At 39.6% G+C, this 19547-nt stretch overlaps 1 protein-coding gene across 6 annotated transcripts in view; it reads right to left on the bottom strand.

Moving 5' to 3' along the window:
* Positions 1 to 19547, bottom strand: part of trabd (TraB domain containing) — a 49769-nt gene that overhangs the window by 6804 nt on the left and 23418 nt on the right. For 5 of the 6 annotated variants that reach the window (XM_072241110.1, XM_072241105.1, XM_072241107.1 and 2 more), the window contains exons 5-10: positions 18135 to 18301; positions 14698 to 14838; positions 11028 to 11138; positions 8589 to 8728; positions 2545 to 2717; positions 956 to 1067 (exon numbers count right to left, since the gene is read on the bottom strand). In XM_072241110.1, the coding sequence (XP_072097211.1) occupies positions 956 to 1067; positions 2545 to 2717; positions 8589 to 8728; positions 11028 to 11138; positions 14698 to 14838; positions 18135 to 18301 (844 nt within the window). The remainder of the gene's footprint in view (positions 1 to 955; positions 1068 to 2544; positions 2718 to 8588; positions 8729 to 11027; positions 11139 to 14697; positions 14839 to 18134; positions 18302 to 19547) is intronic. The other variant, XM_072241111.1, reaches the window with a different exon arrangement.

Genomic DNA, 19547 nt, shown 5'->3' on the forward strand with positions numbered 1-19547 from the left:
CTCTGACTTAGTGACTCCTTCCTGCTGAGCAAAATGACATTCCCACATTCCACCCCATGTGGCTGCTACTCAGCAACATTTCAAGACCCAATCTATTTTCTAGGTGGCACATATTTTTTTTATCTCACTCACTTTAAGGCAGTTCCTGAACTTCATGGAGACTATTCTCTATCCATTTATTTACTTATTTATTTAGAACAGGGGCTCCTAACTTGGGGTCCACATACCCTTCATAGAGGTCCATAGCACAAAGAACCCCTGATTTAGAGATACAACACAGAACAGGTCCTTCCAGCCCAACGAGCTGCACTGCTCAATAACCCAACTATTTAACCCCAGCCCAATCACAGGACAATTTACAATGACCAATTAACCCAATTAACCCCAGCCCAATCACAGGACCATTTACAATGACCAATTAACCCAATTAATCCCAGGCCAATCACAGGACCATTTACAATGACCAATTAACCCAATTAATCCCAGGCCAATCACAGGACCATTTACAATGACCAATTAACCTATTTAACCCCAGCCCAATCACAGAACCACTTACAATGATCAATTAACCTGCCAACCGGTATGTCTTAGGACTGTGGGAAGAAACCAGAGCACAGGTGGGAAACCCAAGCAGTCATGGGGAGAACAGACAAACTCTTTACGTTTGTCAGCGCAACTGAACCCCGACACCGAGCTGTTATAGTGTCGCAGTAGCTGCTACTCTACTGTGGCGTCCCAAATTTCATGAGAAGATAATTAGCCAAATCAAGGATTTTAAAACATATGGCCGCCATCCCAAGTTTTCACATAACCATTCCACCCCACCCGCATTAGCAAGTCATTATAAACAGGATACACTAAGTAACTCATGTATACCAACTTTATGTTCTTGACATGAATAATCAACATACATTAACCCAAAGCAGTTTCACCTGAAAGGGAGAGCAAACTTTACCTTATTATTTCTTGAATATTTAATAGATTATTCCAGTTCTTCTCAATTCCTGGCACATGACCCATTCCAACGACTCCTACCACAACGGATGGCATTCGCTGGCTGGGCTCAGCTATAGAACAAGCAGAAACATCACTGACTGAGCCTCAAATGGTAATTGTGGTACACAATCATTAAACTTTTAAATATTCTGGTGTACAGGAAATGACATTAAACAATCTTAAATGCAAAACTTTCAATTGTCTTGCTTCCAAGAGTTCTTTACCTCATGTTTTTTATATTTATCATTTATTTATTATTACTATTTATTTTTATATTTGCAGTTTGTTGCCTTTTGTACACTGATTGAACACCCAAGTTATTTAGTCTTTCATTGATTCTATTATGGTTATTATTTTATTATGGATTTATTGAGTATGCTTTAAGAAATTGAGTTGTATATAGTGACGTATGTAATTTGATAATAAATTTACTTTGAACTTGGTATTTTTTATGATGATGTTGTTTCTGCATGCTGAATGGTCCCCTATATTCACCCATAGAGCAACTGCCAGCACTCCCATTCCCCATAATACAATGTTTCCCCACCTTTTTTATGCCAAGGACGAATACCATTAAGCAAGGGGTCCATGGACCTCAGGTTAGGAACACCTACCATAACCTCTTCTCCAGCATATCATCAACCTCATTTTTATGCTCCTTCCACCCACCTACACTTTAGGTCATTTACATAACCAATTAACCTATTAACCACATCCCTGGAAATGTGGAAGAAAAGCTGAGCACTGGGATAACCAATACAGGAGCAAATCGAATTCAGTGGAGCCAAGTCACCTGTTCTACCTCAATCATGTTTATTTATTTATTTAATATACTTAGCGCAGGGATTCCCAACCTTTTCTATGCCGTGGACCCCTACCATTAACCAAGGGGTCCATGGAGTCCAGGTTGAGAACCCCTGATTTCGAGATAGTGTGAAATAGGCCCTTCTGGCCCTTACAGACCAGTGACTTGAATTTGTTCCTGCTCTCTTCTGTTAATGGGACAACCCTGATTTAATCCCAACCTAATCAAGGGGCAATTTACAATGACCAGTTAACAAGTATGTCTTTGGACTGTGGGAGGAAACCAGAGCACCTGGTGGAACCCACATGGTCATGGGGAGAACATACAAAGTCCTCACAGGCAGCGGCAGAGACTGAACTTGGGTTGCTGGTACAATCAAGCATTGTGCTAACCACTACGCTACCGTGCTGCCCTATAGGAGAACAATTTCTGGAATTGCACAGCATCACAAGGTGACCCTTCTTCTTATACAGTTTAATTCTCAGTACACTGAGCAATGTGCAGGGATCCCTGTCCTTCCATTTATTGCCTTGCAGAAATCAGTGAAGAGAACCGAGAATGCAAAATGTAGCTCTTCAGAGTTGTCTTGGCTAAAATGACCTAACTCAACACGGGTTAGAGATCAAGGCATGAAGCAGTGTGGTACACATCGGCCAGCAGCACAATTGTAATGCAGAGTTGGCTAACAGAAGGTGTGCATATCTGAGTACCATACATAATTCCAATCCCTGGGTTAGACTTACGTCCCAAAGCCAGAGGTAGTTCTAACGGCTTTGCGGCTTGCTTTAGCATATAGGCTAGGTAAACATCTCGTTCGGCAACAATGGTGCGGTGAAGATCAGGAAACTCTCCAATCATTTCAGACATCATCTGCTCCAGAAGATCTTTTTGTTTGCACTTTTCTACGTCATCTTTACTGAAACAGATCAATTAAAAGTTTATAAAATATAACATGACTAATTTTACACTTGCTCCTTTGGGCAAATTACTAAGCTGAGAAAAATTGAATAATTTCAGTATGAAATACATGATGCAGAATACACATTAAACCTGCAATTTATTTACTGAGAAAAGAGTGTGGAATAGGCATTTCCTGCCCTTTGAGCTATGCCATTCAGCAATCTCCTGATTTAATGCTAGCCTGATCATGGGACACTTTACAATGACCAATTAACCTACGAACTGGTAGGTCTTTGGACTGTGGGAGGAAACTGGAGCACCCGGAGGAAACCCACACAATCATGGGGAGAACATAGAAACTCCTTACAGGCAGCGGTGGGAATTGAACCTGGGTTGCTGATACCGCAAAGTGTTGTGCTAACTGCTGCGCTATAAAAGAACCAGAATCAGGTCTAATATCACTGGCCTATGTTGTGAAATTTGTTTTGCAGAAGTACAGTTGCAAGAAAAAAAATCTGTGAACCCTTTGCAATTACCTGGTTTTCTACATTAATTACATTTATCTTCATTGGAGTTATAATAATAGACAAACACAATCTGCCCAAACTAATAACACACAAACAATTGTACTTCTCGTCAATACCGAATACACCATTTAAACAGTCACAGTTTAGGTTAAAAAAAAGTATTTGAATGTCTGTGATAATGATCTCTACAAAAGCTATTTGGAGTCAGGTATTTTAGCCAGAGGTGAGATTGGAGGTGTGGGTTGTAGAGGTGCCCTGCCCTATCAAAAAGACACACAAAGTCAGGTCAATGACAGAGCCTGCTCTTCTCAAGAAAGATCGTTTAAGTGCACCATGCCTCGATCAAAACAACTTTGTAGAGATGCATGAAGCTTGAAAAGGCCACAAAAGCATTTCTAAAGACCTGAGTATTCATTAGTCGACAGAAAGAGAAATTGTCTACAAGTGGAGGAAACTCAGTACTACTGCTACTCTCCCAAGGAGTGGGTGTCCTGCAAAGATCACACCAAGCGCGCAATGTGCAATGCTGAAGGAGGTGAAAAAAGAATCCAAGGGTAACAGCAAAAGACCTGTAGAAATCTCTAATATTTGTTAGTTGCTGTTCTTGTGTCTGCTATAAGAAAAACACCAAACAAGAGTGGTTTTCATGGAATGACACCATAGAGGAAATCACTGTTCTCCAAGTAAGTAAGTAAATAAATAAATTGCTGCATGTCTCAAGTTTGTGAAAGACCACCTGGAGGTTCCACAACATTTCTGGAACAATGTTTTGTGGACAGATGAAACAAAAGTTGAACTTTTTGGCAGAAGTGCACACTTAACACCACTATGTTTGGAGAAAAAGGGGCACTGCACACTAACACCAAAACCTCATCCAACAGTGAAGCATGGTGGAAGGAGCATCATGCTTCCAGGCCAGACAGATTACAATCGTTGAGGGAAAATTGAATTCAAAATTGTATCAAGTCATTTTACAGGAAAATGCAAGGGTCACCTGAAGCTTAATAGAAGTTGGATGATGCAACCAGGCAATGATACGAAAGACAAAAGTAAATCAATAACAGTATGGCTTAAAAAGAAGAAAATTCGAGTTTTGGAATGTCCGAGTACAGACAGACAAGGTATCCCAAAAATATTGATGAACTGGAACAGTTTTGTAAGGAGGAATGGTCTACAATTCCTCTTCGCTGTTGTGCAAGCTGGATCAGCAGCTGCAGGAACTGTTTGGTGGAGGTTGTTGCTGCTAAAGCCGGTTCCACCAGTTATTAAATACAAGGGTCATATACTTTTTCCAGCCTGGATTGTGAATGATTAAACAATGTGTTCAATAATACATGTAAAGTACAATTGTTTGTACATCAAATTGCGTTTATCTATTATTGTGACTTAGATGAAGATACGACAATGTTTTATTGCAATGTTTTTAATGCAGAAAACCAGGTAATTGCAAAGGGTTCACAAACATTTTCTTGCAACTGTACATCACAAAACATAGAAATAACTATAAATTATAATATATAAAATATTAATATTAAATGTCGTGAAAAAAGGGGAAAAATACTATGGTAGTGTGATGGGCTCATTGGCAGAGTGGTAGAAGCAGTTCCTGAAACATTGACTGTGTGCCTTCCGTCTTTTGTACCTCCTCCCTGTTGGTTGCAATGAGAAGAGGGCATGTCTTACGTGATTGGGGGTCCTCAATGATGGATGCTGCCTTTTTGAGGCATCGCCTGAAAAAGCTTAAATCAAGGGCGTTAAGTAGAAGTAAATCTTTGGTGTTGCACTGGATGCAGCAAATTGAATGTGGGGGGGGGTGTGATCTGCATTTTGATGAGATGTGACAGGTGATATTACCTGGTCAGGGCTGGTGGACCTATGGCACATGCAAAAATTATGTTGGCATGTGACACTGAACAGATTTTCTTAAAATACTTCATTTATTTCAGTGTCTCTGTTATGAATATGCATAAAGAAGCAACAGAACTCATCCTTTTTCTGAAAAAAAATGTCTTTTAGTCTTATAATTCTAGTGATAATTATTTGTACCAACTGCAGGGTGCTGGTTCAGTTATCATTTTTATGTTTGCAGGGTCAGAATAATTCTACTACAGGATATAGATTTTTTGCTGCTGTGTTTGAAAAAACAGATTTGTAATAACATATTTTCTTAGCTAATCACCCAATTATAATTTTTGAAAGAGTCATTCATATTTTAATGGAAAGATACTTAGTCATTCACATCCACGGATGTTGGGGGAAGGTAGTGCACCTTACAGGAGAACTCTAGATATCGATATCATATGACATAGAGTACTTAATGTCAGGACATACAGCACAAATGGGTACTGATTACCAAAGTTAGTGTAGGTTTTATTGAGAAAAGGCCAGTTCTTAGTGAATGTTATTGCCAAGGTTATGAACTTCCCTGATAGCTCAGTACATCCATTAAAAAAATTGGGGATGTACCAATGGAAAAGGCTGCAGTGAGCTACCGAGTTTGGACAGGAGAATTCCGTTGATAGTATAATGGACTTCCTGCCTCTCATTTAAGGAGGGGGAGGTTGGCCTATTGTGGTGTGGTCTCACTGACAGATATCACTCAGTGTTTGAAGCTGATTGAAACATCTGAGTGTAGTGGTGGCAGGGCCCGTACAACTCAGTGCAGAAGCCTAGGACCCATTGATTCTTGATTAATCAGGGTGTCAAAGGTTACGAGGAGAAGACAAGAGAATGGGGTTGAGAGGGATAATAAATCAGCCATGAATGCCGGAGCAGACTCAATGGGCTGAATGGCTTAATTCTGCTTCTGTTTTACGGTCTTATAATTGTTGTTATTAATTCATTGAACAATGATAATCACTGATCAAAGTTACCATCACACCCAAGAGAATTATTCAGAAGCTTATTGCTATTTGGGCACACTCTCAAGAAGGTTCATCACCCCTGACTTAGATAGTGGTACTGGCTCCTCAAGGTTTCCTTGAATGTGTGGATATTGGGAGAATAGTGTTCAACGAGACAGTTAGATTCACAAGAAGAGAGACAAAAAAAAAAAGTGCAAAGCATAGAATTTTTGGCCGAATAGAGAAAGAAAATGAAAAACTTTTTAAACTGATGAATAACCAGGACTAGGGCAAAAGAGTAAAGATATTTGGTTGTCCATGCATATAAAGCCAGTCAAAAAGGCCAAGAGGTTTCTTTTAAACTAAACGTTCAGTGTTCAATTATAAATTGAATGAAGTTATTTTTAAAAGTTGAGAACCTTCATTAAATCCAAAGTAGAACATCACTCTTGACCTTGGGTTGTGGGCAAGGTTAATTGATGTGGTTTGTGGACTGGACTCTGTAGTTCACATTATTATGTGCTTCTGGTCTCTCTTTTTTTGTTGCTCTTCTGGTTGATTTTGAATCAGAGCGGCTTGCATTTAACAAACACTGAGCTGAACAGAGTATTCCTGGACTTTTGCTTTTGTGTTTGTTGTTATTTGTGTGATTTGTTTTCTTTTTGTGCATGGAGGGTGGGGGTCAATATTCCTCTTTGAATGGGCTCCATGGTTTTCTTTCTTTCTGAGCTGTCTGCAGGGAAGACGAACCTCAAAGTTGCAAACTGCAGACATACTTTGATAATAAATGTACGTTGAACCTTTGAAATTCTATTTTGGAAAGTCATTTTCAGGAGGATTTGAAATATTTGGTGAGTCACCAGAATGATATCAGAACTTAAATTATGAGAAGAGCCTGCACAAGTTTGGCTCCTACACTTGCATTCCACATCTGGGAATAATGGAGTGTGATTAAGTGGTTAAGTAATTTGAAGCAGAATACAAAGCGATCATGTCCACCAATGGAGCAGGATTTCAGAATTTGCTTCACAGATTATAAAGTGAGAGCTGGTTACACTATAATAACATCATGGTCGTAAAATGGAAATGTTGGAGTGTAGATATTGGTCAATTGAGATTTTCAAAACTCTCCCCAAAAAGTTTGGGCGAGAGTATTAAGGGGCATGAATTATAAGACCGTAAGACATAGGAGCAGAATTAGACTATTTGGCCCATTGAGCCTGCTCCACCATTTCATCATGCCTACTCCATTTCCCCACTCAGCCCTAATCTCTTGCTTTCTCCCCACATCCTTTCATGCCCAGACTAATCAAGAATTTGTTAACCTCTACTTTAAATATACCCAATGACTTGACTCCAAAGCCATCTGTGGTAATGAATTTCAAAGATTGACCACTCTTTGGCTAAAGAAATTCCTCATCTTCATTCTAAAAGGATGCCCCTATCTTCTGAGGTTGTCCCCTCTGGTCCTAAACTCCCCCACCAAAGGAAACATCCTTTCCATATCCACTGTATCAAGGCCTTTCAACATTCAATAGGTTTCAATGATTCTTCTGAATTCCAGTGAGAAGCAGCCCAGAGCAATCGAATGCTCCTTACAAGACAAGCCTTTCAATCCCAGTATCATTTTCGTGAACCTCCTTTGAACCCTCTCCAGAGTCAGCGAAGGGTCCTGACGAAGGGTCTTGGCCTGAAACGTCGACTGTACCTCTTCCTAGAGATGCTGCCTGGCCTGCTGCGTTCACCAGCAACTTTGATGTGTGTTGCTTGAATTTCCAGCACCTGCAGAATTCCTCTTGTTTGCCAGAGTCAGCAGATCTTTTCTAAGACAAGGGGCCCAAAACTGCCCATAATACTACAAGTGAGGCCTCACCAGTGCTTTACTAGCCTCAAAATTACATCCTTCCTTTAATATTCTAGTCCTCTCGAAATGAATGCTAACATTGCACTTAACTTCCTCATCACCTATTCAACCTGCAAGTTAACCTCTAGGGAATCCTGCACAAGGACTCAAGTCCCTTTTCAGATCAGATTTTTAAATTTTCTCTCCATTTAGAAAATAGTCTACACTTTTATATCTTCTACTGAAGTGCATGACCATACACTTCCGGACACTGTATTCTTTGTTATTTCTTTGCCCATTCTCCTAATCTGTTTAAGTCCTTCTGTAGCCTCTCTGCTACTTCAAAACTACCTGCCCCTCCACCTGTCTTCCTATCATGGGTAACTGGAGGCCAGGAATAAAATAAGCTAAGAATCTGACAGCATAAGGGTTTGAGATATTTTCATGCATTCCAAAGTACTATCATAAATACAGGTTGTTATGGCAAGTGTCTTATGACAGTGATCTTCACAATCTGTAAAAACTGCCTAGGAATATATGTTCAATATTATTTCTGTACAAAGTCAGGTTGACTTACAACATTTTCAGATAATCAACATAACAATTTTGTTTGGTTGTAAAAGGACATAAATTGAAGCCTGTAATTCTTCTGAAATTATCACAGTTTTTCGTACCTGATAGGATCAGACAGGAAACAGAGGCCCCAGGCTAATTTGACCTTTTGCCAGAGAGAAAGTGCAGCAATGGCCCTTTTAAAGGTGATGGGGATGGGCCGATCCCCAAGGTGAAACTTACAGAAAGGCACTTTCCCAGCCTGCAACACACAAGATTTTAAAACCGTCAAGTTCATAAAAAGCTCACTGCATAATGGAAGCCTTTACACCCAAGAATCTTGGAGCTAATACAATTTAAATAGATAAATAATCCTTCAGGGAGAGCGATTTATAGAGATTTGTCTGAAAGGCCAAACATAATCTTATCCTTGGAAGACCACTCAAAGTAAATGCTTCAAATGTTAAACACTCATGCCAAGACTAAACCACACCATTTGGATGACTATTGCAGTACTCGAAGGGAATATCTTTAATAGTTACATGTAACTGGACTTGCTCAGAAAACTGTACACATTCTCCAGATAATGCAAATTCAAAAATCATGCCTCTGACCTTTTAATCGAAATTCAATTTGAGAAGTAGAAATAAAAAACTGATATCAGTCAAACAAACCGAAAGAATTCAAATCACCCTAATAGTTCACCTAAGAGTCATTTGGGGAAAGAACACTGCCTGCTATTCTTGCCCAGCATGTTTTTGTGAATAATTGTTCCTAGCATGGGAAACAGTAAGGGCTACCTACAGAAAAGGTTGTAAATAAGGTTGAAAGAGTATAGAGAAAATTTATAAGGAAGTTGCCAGGCCTGGAAGACATGAGTTTTAAGGAAAAATACATTTTTTTTAAATATAAGGAAAGATTAAATATCTTCCCCTTCCTTCTCAGTCCTGAAGAATGCTCTCAGCCTGAAATGTCGATTGTTTTTGTATTTCCATAGATGCTGCCTGACCTGTTGAGTCTCTCCAGCATTTTGAGTGTGTTGCTTTGGATTTCCAGCATCTGCAGACTTTTTCGTGTGAGAACTTTATTCCTTGGAACGTAGAAGACTGAGGGGAGATTTGACAGAGGCATACAAAATTATGAGGGGTATAGACAGGGTAAATGCAAGCGGGCTTATTCTACTGAGGTTGGGTGGGACTATAACTAGAGGTCATGGGAACGTGAGGAGGGAATTCTTCACTCAGAGGGTTGTGAGAGTTTGGAAGGAGCTGCCAGCGCAGTGGTGTATGTGAGATCGATTTCAATGTTTACGAGAAGTTTGGTCGGTACCTGGATGGTAGGGGTATAGAGGGCTATGGTCTGGGTGCGGGTCGATGGGGCGAGGCAGTACAAATGGTTCAGCACGGACCGGGTGGGTTGAAGGGCCTGTTTCTGTGTTGTACTTTTCTACGAGTCCACACTGGGGTAGCTTAAAGGCAAATAGCAGACCTTTATGCACAAGTTAACAAGAGGCACGTGCCAACTGCACCACTGAAAACATATTCAGAAACTAAAAACTCAATTTATGCAAAGAGCAGTAGAGTCTGTAACACAACATTGACATGCTACTTGCAGAGTATATAATTATAATCACTAAACATTGCTTTCTACATAAACTTGTTTGCATGACCATGCTGTCCAAATGAAACGCACGGAGCACTGAAAAACTGATAAATCTGTCAGAAAACAAGAACATTGATTTTAAATATTATTGAGAATAATTAGTGGAGCAGCTAAGATTGTCACTGACCACAGAGAAAACAGCCCACAAAAGATTTATCATCTCTGGCTTTCCTCTTTCCTGGACAGAGCTGTGTGGCATGAGTTACAAAATACAGTACCTCTAGTACCCTGTACCAATGATGCTCTGAGACAGATTATAAAGCCAGTCATATGGACCAACTCTCAGAAGACAAAGGAAGCAAAAAGCACCAACTTTAATTAAACCTTTTAGACCAAAGGTTCCCAACCTGGGATCCAAGGACCCCTTGGTTAATGGTGTTGGGAATTCCTGTCTCCTAGACAATGTATATTGTACACTGTGAAACAAACACACATACACACACAATTAACATAGGAGCTGAAACACTGAAATTTCATAGCAATATAAAAGGCAATTAAAAAATTTTTGGGATTAACAATCCACACTTAACACAATGTTAATGTGTGTTATTAAACAATAATTATGGCTTAATGCACCTTTAAAACTCCATCACATTTTATTCAACAAGCCAGAATACTCCATATATCCTCCCAGCCGGGAACATAGATCACAAAGTCTTAAATTCCCATCATCCACTTGATTTCCATAGGAATGTGAACAAGGAGGGTATCTGGAGTTCCCATTAAGTAGCATAAATACATATTACACATTGCTATTAAGATTCCCTTCACTGAAGATGAGGTCAGATAACTTCAATGTTACTGCAAGTCCAGGCAACTATATACAAATGACATGGTTGAACAGAACTGAGACTGAGTGAATTTCAAGAGGGATAAAACTGAAAAAGATGAGTATCTACCTCCTTGAAGGCCTCCCTGAATTCCCCTCCTGGGGCCATGCCCAACTGTTCTGTGATGTGAGCAGAGACCTTCCAAAGCAGCATCTGCATCAGTCCAGACATTACTCCATTCTATCAAAACAACAGTTAAGTTTTAGTGTATAAAAAAAGGCTTTGTGGAGCAATCAAAGGAATTTGCACAGTGTATTAACTACATTCAGTAGCTTAAACATAACATTATTCAGAAGATAAAGGGTGCATGTTCAGACTTACTGATTCCTTTGGAAGAGGTTTACAATCCTAGCCTTTATAGATAAATGCCATTGCACCAATAACAGGAATATTTTTTAAAAAAACATATTGCAATTTAAAGTATCGAGTGCTTTCCCAGCATATATGACAAATACACTCTACTCGGGCTTCCTTTGCCAGGTGACCCCAAAAGCCATTGAAATAAAGCTAAAGGAAAATAATTGTAACAAGATGAAGGTCTCACTCCAAGTAAGAACTGGAATTCGATTGTAAACAAGGTGGGAGGGCCAAAACCTGATTGAATGAGGACTAACGATGGGGGTATAAATACCACCGGACTAGACATGCCCAGGCATCATCCCTGATGAAGATGGCAAAGTTTGTCATCTAAACGTCAGTTATAATTGATATATGTACCTGGCTGGAAGAAGAGCTTATTTGTCATATTGCAATTACATTCATATTAAAACATTTTTCCCAGTTTACTAGAAGTCTGAGGTATTTGCCTACAAGACAGTTTAAGAATCAAAATCCGCTTGTGTCAGGTAGTGTAGTGGTTAGCATGACCCTATTACAGGTCAGGGCGTTTTGGGGTTCTGTAAGGAGTCTCTGTACGCCCTCTGCTTGGAATATGCATTTTCTCCAGGTGCTCCGGTTTCCTCCCAGAGTCCAAAGACATACTGGGTAGGTTAACTAGTCATTGTATATTGTCCCATGATTAGGTTAGAGTTAATTGGGGTTGGGGGGGGGGAAGCGGGAGTAATTGTTTGGCTTTAAAAGTCTTCTCTGCACTGTACTGCCAAATAAATTAGATAAGAACACTACAGTTCACAAAATAACACAATTCCAATGAAATCTTCAGAAGTATCACTTTATATTTTGCTACTGATATAAGAGGTGCTTGGTATCAATCAGCTGAATGAATACCCTAGACATGATTGACCAAGATATTAAAGACCTTACTGACTGAGGTATTAGTAACATGATTCTGAAAATGATAAATGATTTAAGTTTGGTGTGGGGGTGGGGGGCACGAGATGACAAGGATGAAAGATAATTCAATCCAAGTGGTAAAAATGGCCAGAGAGATGAAATAACTGTCAGTAATTGCGAAAAGAGATGAATGACTGGGCATCCGGTAAGAAAATTATGATTTGAGGAATAGAAAGAGTAGAAAATTCATTATACTTTTAAACTCCATTCCATTTACCAAAATATTTTTAAATCATGCTACTAGGGAGATTTGCACCACGAATTTGGGGGAAAAAAAATAAAAAAAATTTACAGAATGGTGGTAGACCACATAGAAGGGTAAATAGTTTTTAATGTCCAAAGGTGGAAACAATAAAACTCTTAAGGAACAATTCAATTCAGTTCCACAAGGTTTTTGGCTCATACCAACATGAGTTCTTTTCAACTACATGCTCAAGCTGCCTTCTTTTGAAAAAGCCCCATGCACATAGCATCAACATGATTCCTCAGTTTAGAAGATCTTGTTTCCGTAAAACTATGGGCTGTGTGGTAGCGCTGTGGTTAGCACAACAATTTACAGTATCAGCAACCTATGTTCAATTCCTGCTGCCAGTACGGAGTTTTTAAGTTCTCCCTGTGAGCAACTGGGTTTCCTCCCACAGTCCAAAGATGTACTGGCTGTTAGGTTAATTGTTCATTGTAAATTGGCCCCCCCAATTAGGCTAGAGTTAAATTGGGTGATCACTGGGTGGCAGAGCTCCAAGGATCAGAAAGGCCTACTCGGTGCTCCATCTCCGTAAATACAGCACCTATAAGTATTTACCCCCCCTTGGAAGTTTTAATGTTTTATTGTTTCACAACATTGAACCATCATGGATTTAATTTGGCTCTTTTTGACAATAATCAACAGAAAAACTCTTTTGTGTCAAAGTGAAAACAGATCTCTACAAAGTGATCTAAATTAATCACAAATATAAAACACAAAATAATTGATTGCATAAGCATTCACCCCCTTCAAGTCAGCAGTTAGTAGATGCACCTTTGGCAGCAATTACAGCCTTCAGTTCAACAGCTTTGCACATCTGGACACTGCAATTTTTCCCCTTTCTTCTTTATAAAACTGCTCAAGCCCTTTCAGATTGCTTGGGGATCATGAGTGAACAGCCCTTTTCAAGCCCAGCCACAAATTCTCAACTGGATTGAGGTCTGGACTCTGACATGGCCCTCCAGGACATTAACTTTGTTGTTTCTAAGTCATTTCTGTATAGCTTTGGCTTTACGCTTGGGGTCATTGTCTTGCTTGAAAACAAATCTTCTCCCAAGTCGCAGTTCTCTGCAGACAGCATTGGGTTTTCCTCGAGGATATCCCTGTATTTGCTGCATTCATTTTACCTTCTATCTTCACAAGCCTTCCCAGGGCTTGCTGCAGTGAAGTATTCCCACAGCATAATGCAGCCACCACCATGCTTCATGATAGGGGTGGTGTTTGGCTTATGCCAAACATAGTATTTAATCTGATGGCCAAAAAGCTCAAGTTTAGTTTCACCAAACCCTAGAACCTTCTTCCAGTTGACTTCAGAGTCTCCCACATACCTTCTGGCAAATGCTAACCAAGATTTCATGTGAGTTAATTTCTCTTTGCCACTCTCCCATAAAGCTGTGACTGGTGAAGCACCCAGGCAACAGTTGTTGTATGCAGTCTCTCCCATCTCACTCCTGAAGCTTGTAACTCCTCCAGAGTTGTCATTGGTCTCTTGGTGGCCTCCCTCACTAGTCCCCTTCTTGCAAGGTCACACAGTTTTTGAGGACGGCCTGGTCTGGGCAGATTTACAGTTGTGCCATTTTCCTTCCATTTCTTGAAGACCTACTTAACTGTATTCCAAGGGATATTCAGTGACTTGGAAATTTTCTTGTATCCATCTCCTGACTTGTGCTTTTCATTAACCTTTTCGCAGAGTTTCTTAGTGTTCTTTTGTCTTCATGGTGCAGTTTTTGTCAGGATACTGACCAGAAGTTGGACTTTCCAGATTCAGGTGTATTTTTACTACAAACAATTGAAACACCTTGATTGTACACAGGTGATCTCCATTTCACTAATTAAGTGACTTCTAAAACCAATTGGCTGCACCAGTGATGATTTGGTGTGTTATATTAAAGGGGGTGAATACTTATGCAATCAATAATTTTGTGTTTTATATTTGTATTTAGGTCACTTTGTAGAGATCTGTTTTCACTTTGACACAAAAGTGTCTTTTTTCTGTTGATCAGTGTCAAAAAAGCCAAATTAAATCCCGTGATTCAATGTTGTAAAACAATAAAACATGAAAACTTTTGGGGTGGGAGGTGATCACTTTTTATAAGTGCTGTAGAACAGAATGCTGAAATTAAGTATGCACAAACCAAAATTACTACAAAATGCATACTGTTTTTAGGCACCAAGGACAGAAGTCAAGACCAGACACAGTACCTGTTTTATAGCCTGTTGTAATTTGTCCAGATTGATTTCACTGGCTTCCTTAAGTAATGTCTTTTCATCCATTTTGAGCATGGAGACTCTATACTGACATAGTTCTACAACCACTACATCCGGCTGCACTTCTTGAATAGTCTGGAATAAAATAACAAGTATGTCATTCTTCGGGAAGCACATTTGTAACGGAAATATCACAAGAAGGGATTTTATTAAATTGAAGATACACTAACTAGATTCTGTGAAATGTTGTACAGGAAAAGAAATGCTGAACTTTTCTACCGAGGGATTGAAGGATCTTCAAAAACAATATTCAATAAAAGATCTTGATGCTTTGATTCAAAAAGTTGTTATAAAAATGTCAATGTACTTTTTCCATTAATGTGCAATTCCTATCAATATTTTTGTTCTCAATATAAATTGATACAGAAGCCTCAGGACCAACACCACCAGGCTCAGGAATAGTTACCCCTCAACCAGAATGGATAACTTCACTCGCCCTATCATTGAAATGTTCCCACGACCAATTTACTCACTTTCAAGGACTCTTCATCCCATGTTCTTGATACTTATTCCTTATTTATTTACTATTATTTTTATTTTGTATTTGCATAATTTGTCTTTTGCACATTCATTGTCTGTCCATCCTGTTGGGTGCAGTCTTTCATTGATTCTATTGTGGTTCTTGGATTTATGTATGCCTACAAGAAAATGAATCCCAGGGTTGTATATGGTGACATGTATGTACTTTGATAGTTCCTTAAGGTTGTTATAACTGGGGGTGGTAATGGGGACAAGCTCCCACTACCTATTAAATGCTCCTAATGGTGTGCACCTCAAATAGCCTCTGACACGCAAGTCCAGCTCCTGGCCTTCACATGAGGCTTAGCTACTAAGCCAAGTGGAACCATTTCTACTGAAAAGGGAAAGGGCAAAGGCGGGTTACTGGTGCCTTAAAACCAGTAGCTTCGGGCAGATGGGGCTCGTCAGCTGCGGTTGGCAGCTCTGATCTCAAATCTTCCTTGCCTCATGGCTATACCCACTCACGGGGAAGACTTTGTTAGTAAACCTGAGGAAAAAATCCGGAGCTGGAGTCAAACTGTATTGATCTCTGCTGTTCCTTTAGGTTCCTCATTAGATGTGTGGAGAGGGGGAGAATGGTAAAAGGGCAACAGCTTGCTCTCCATATTGTACTGCCCAGGCTTGAGCATCTAGATAGCTAGGATGTAACATTTATGGTCAACCCTGACTGATGGAGGCCTCACAAGTACTTTAATAATAATTTTATTTTGAACTTTGAAATTGTTAGGCCTGTAATTTTAATACCAATTGACGACGTTAACTGTGCAAAATACATCCGTTATTGTGGCATTTTATCAAAGCTTTGTGTAGTTTGTTTACCAACTCACATTAGATTTTAAACTTTTTACGATTAGCTTCTTTCATTATTTATCCAGCAAACAGATTACATAACAGCACCGCTGGAATACAGGTGTTCAGAATTTGATTTAATTCATCCTTGACTAGTGTGGTATACAAGTTAGCTTTCCAACTTTATGTAAACACATTGAAATGCAAACTGAATGAATACTTGTAGCTGCTATTATGATTTTCATTTTGCCCTCAGAATTTGAATATTCAGCCACACTTTTGGCCTGATTGAAATGTGACTAATTCAAAACTGCACATAGTGAAACCCTGAAATAAAAACTGGAAATATTCACCAGGCCAAACAGTAACTATGGAGAAAAAAAAAATGGGCATTGAGCTTCACCAGAAAACAAAAAAGTGATCCAGTATGTTAAATTGCAGAGAGGGAAAGTGAAGGAGAGGACAAAGAAAAAGCATTTGTGTGGAGACCAAGGTGTCCAGGTAAGACTATGCTCAATGTCGAAGTAACTGTCATTGCCGATAATCCCTCTAATCTCGTCTGTCTATGGCACTCCCTATTGTGTAAAGGGAAGCTGTGTTTTAGGAAGACCTTCCTGCAAAAGTCTCACTCCAGAGGTGCCTCTTGTGGTTTAACTTCATGTGTCTTGCTTGAGCCTTTACTTGACTTCCACTTACAGTCTCTATCCCGCTGTTATAAGACTATTGAACAGTCTCCTAATATGATAAAATGGGTCTCTCGACCTCATCATCCATCTCATTATGACCTTGCAGCTTACTATCCACCTGTACTGCACGTTCTCTGTAACTGTGACACTACACTGAAGCCTGTCATTGTTTTACCCCGCTCTATCACAATGCACTGTTGTAATCAATTGATCTGTAACAACAGTATGAAAGGCAAGTTCTTCCACTGTACCTTGGTATACTTGACAATAAACCAGTTTACAATTTAATTTTCCAATTTTCAAATAACCATATCCAACACTTCTCTTCCTCTTCTTACACAATTACATCAAATGCACTTCCTCCCACCTTGCTTCCTGTAGGTACTTCATTTTAATTCTTCCAGTTTCTCATCTCTGATTATATCTTCACTAATATGACTTATCACAACCAATGCCTTTGAAGTATCTTCCTTTTTCATTAACCATGGTTTCTCCTCTACCATAGCTGAAAAGAGTTCTACAGTATCCGCTTATTTCCCGCACTTCTGTTCTCTTTCCCCAGCCTTCTAGACAAGTTCCTCTTGTTCTGACTTTCCACCTCACCTCCACATTCAATGGATCCTCCACCACCAGGTACATCTTCCCCTCCCTTCCAGCACCCAGTAGGGACCATCCTCTTTGAGGCTCTCCAATTTGATCTTCCATTACCACCAACCACATCCCTTTTCATGACACTTCTCTATGCAACAGCAGGAGATCCAACAGGCAATAACTAACTAACTTGTACCTTAATTCAGCTTTTCTCTTTTCACAAATAATGCTTAATCTGTTGAGTATTTCCAGCACTGTTTTACCAACTGTGGCTACCCTCATTAAGCATAAAGAGGCGGCATGGTAGTGTAGTGGTTAGCACAACGCTCTGCAGTGAGGGCGACTTGGGTTCATTTCCCGCTGCTGCCTGTACGGAGTTTGCATGCTCTCCCTGTAATTGCGTGGGTTACCTCTGGGTGCTCTGGTTTCCTCCCACAGTCCAAAGAACCAACAGTTGGCAGGTTAATTGGTTACTGTACGCTAGGGTTAAATCAGGAGTCGCTGGGTGGCTGCTCGAAGGGGCGGAAGGGCCTACGGCAGGCTGTATCCCAATAAACAAATAAATAATATTTATATTAATAGATCATTGACTGAAATCTGAGGAGACAAACCATGTTGAGAGGTTGACTGTATCTGAAGTTTCTCCACCCCTCAAAGCCATAATTTTATGCTCTGAAGATTGTTTTGCACTGAATTAAAGTTGATTATAATGCTTAGTAGCATTCTTATACACAATTTACATGTTGACAAGTTTTTTCTAAATTTGTAACTTTTTTTTGTTTTTACCTTTACAACATCTCTTCTGCTACTATCGCTAAAGTGGGCTGTGCCAACCAGGTACACCTTACAACCATCTTCTGTGCTAAGTTCAGTGACAGTGTCTGGCAGATTTGGTTTCCCTTGCCTTTTTCGCATCTTCATTTCCCACAGAAGTTTAAAAGCATCTTCATCTGCTGCAAATAAATAAATGTTACAAATATGCTTGTCACATTAGAAAGAGGAGCACAGTTGCAGTGGCGCTCCATAAAACTGTGTACCACATTGCAGACTCAGTTGTACTAGCTGAAGCCTGCACAATTTCTAAACTTGCAGTATTTAAAATTGTGAAAAATTAATGAGCTGACTTATCTAGAAGTTATTTTTATTGTCTAGTGCTTTGAAGACCATTAGACTGATAAAATGTAAGTTCAGTCCCAACAAACAAAAGTCACATCTTAAAGAGAGTTCTCATGGGCAATAAACCATTCCTTTTGGATTAGTAATACTGTATTTTTAAACTTGATAAAGTTTTGTTAAAAATTGGAGCTGAACAAATGGTATAACTTGTTTAACAATGCCAATAGGTGGCTGTGCCTCTCGTTATGCCATGGTGGCCTAACGGTTAGCGTGGCAGTATTACAGCTTAGGGCGTTGGGGTTCAGAGTTCAATTTCGACGTCCTCTGGAAGGAGTCTGTATGTTCTCTCCATGGAATGTGTAGGTTTTCTTGTGCTCCGGTTTCAGCTCTCAGTCCAAAGTTGTACAGGTTAGTAGGTTAATTGGTCATTGTAAATTGTCCTGTGATTAGGTTAGGGTTAAATTGGGGGTTGCTGGGTAGCTTGGCTCAAAGGGCTTGAAGGGCCTATTCTGTGCCGTACCCCAATAAATAAATAAAAAATAACACAAGCCTGAAGTGCTTAAACCCAAAATGCAAGCTTCACGTACTTACAATGGGGCCTATGGTGTCCATACCATTCCATTGACTTTACCACAGAGCCACACAAATTTTTTCCGAGTTTACCAAAATAAGACCATTAAAGAGGGACAGTAACTGACTTTTGTGATTCCATCTCAGAAGATTAATGTTAAGCTAGTCTTTCCCATTGTCACTTTTCTGCAGCTATAACATACAAAAGAACACGTGAATCAGCCACATTTTTATTCAGTAAAAATGTGGCTAATCAAATTCTACACTCTTGACAATTGCTGGAAACTTCCACCATTTTGCTTCCAAGTCCCTATCAGCACTTATCTTAACAAAATTCATAGCCTACGCCTCCACCACTTGAAAAGGTGCTCCAAAGTCTCACAGCTCTGGAAAAAAAAACAGGACTCATCTTAAATGGGCACCACCTCATCTTTAAACAATGGTTTTGAGTTTTAAATTTTCCAGAAGAGGAAACGTGCTTTCCACATCCATTCTGACAGGCTCACTCAATAA

Source organism: Mobula birostris, chromosome 23, assembly GCF_030028105.1.
Source record: "Mobula birostris isolate sMobBir1 chromosome 23, sMobBir1.hap1, whole genome shotgun sequence".
Classification (NCBI taxonomy): domain Eukaryota; kingdom Metazoa; phylum Chordata; class Chondrichthyes; order Myliobatiformes; family Myliobatidae; genus Mobula; species Mobula birostris.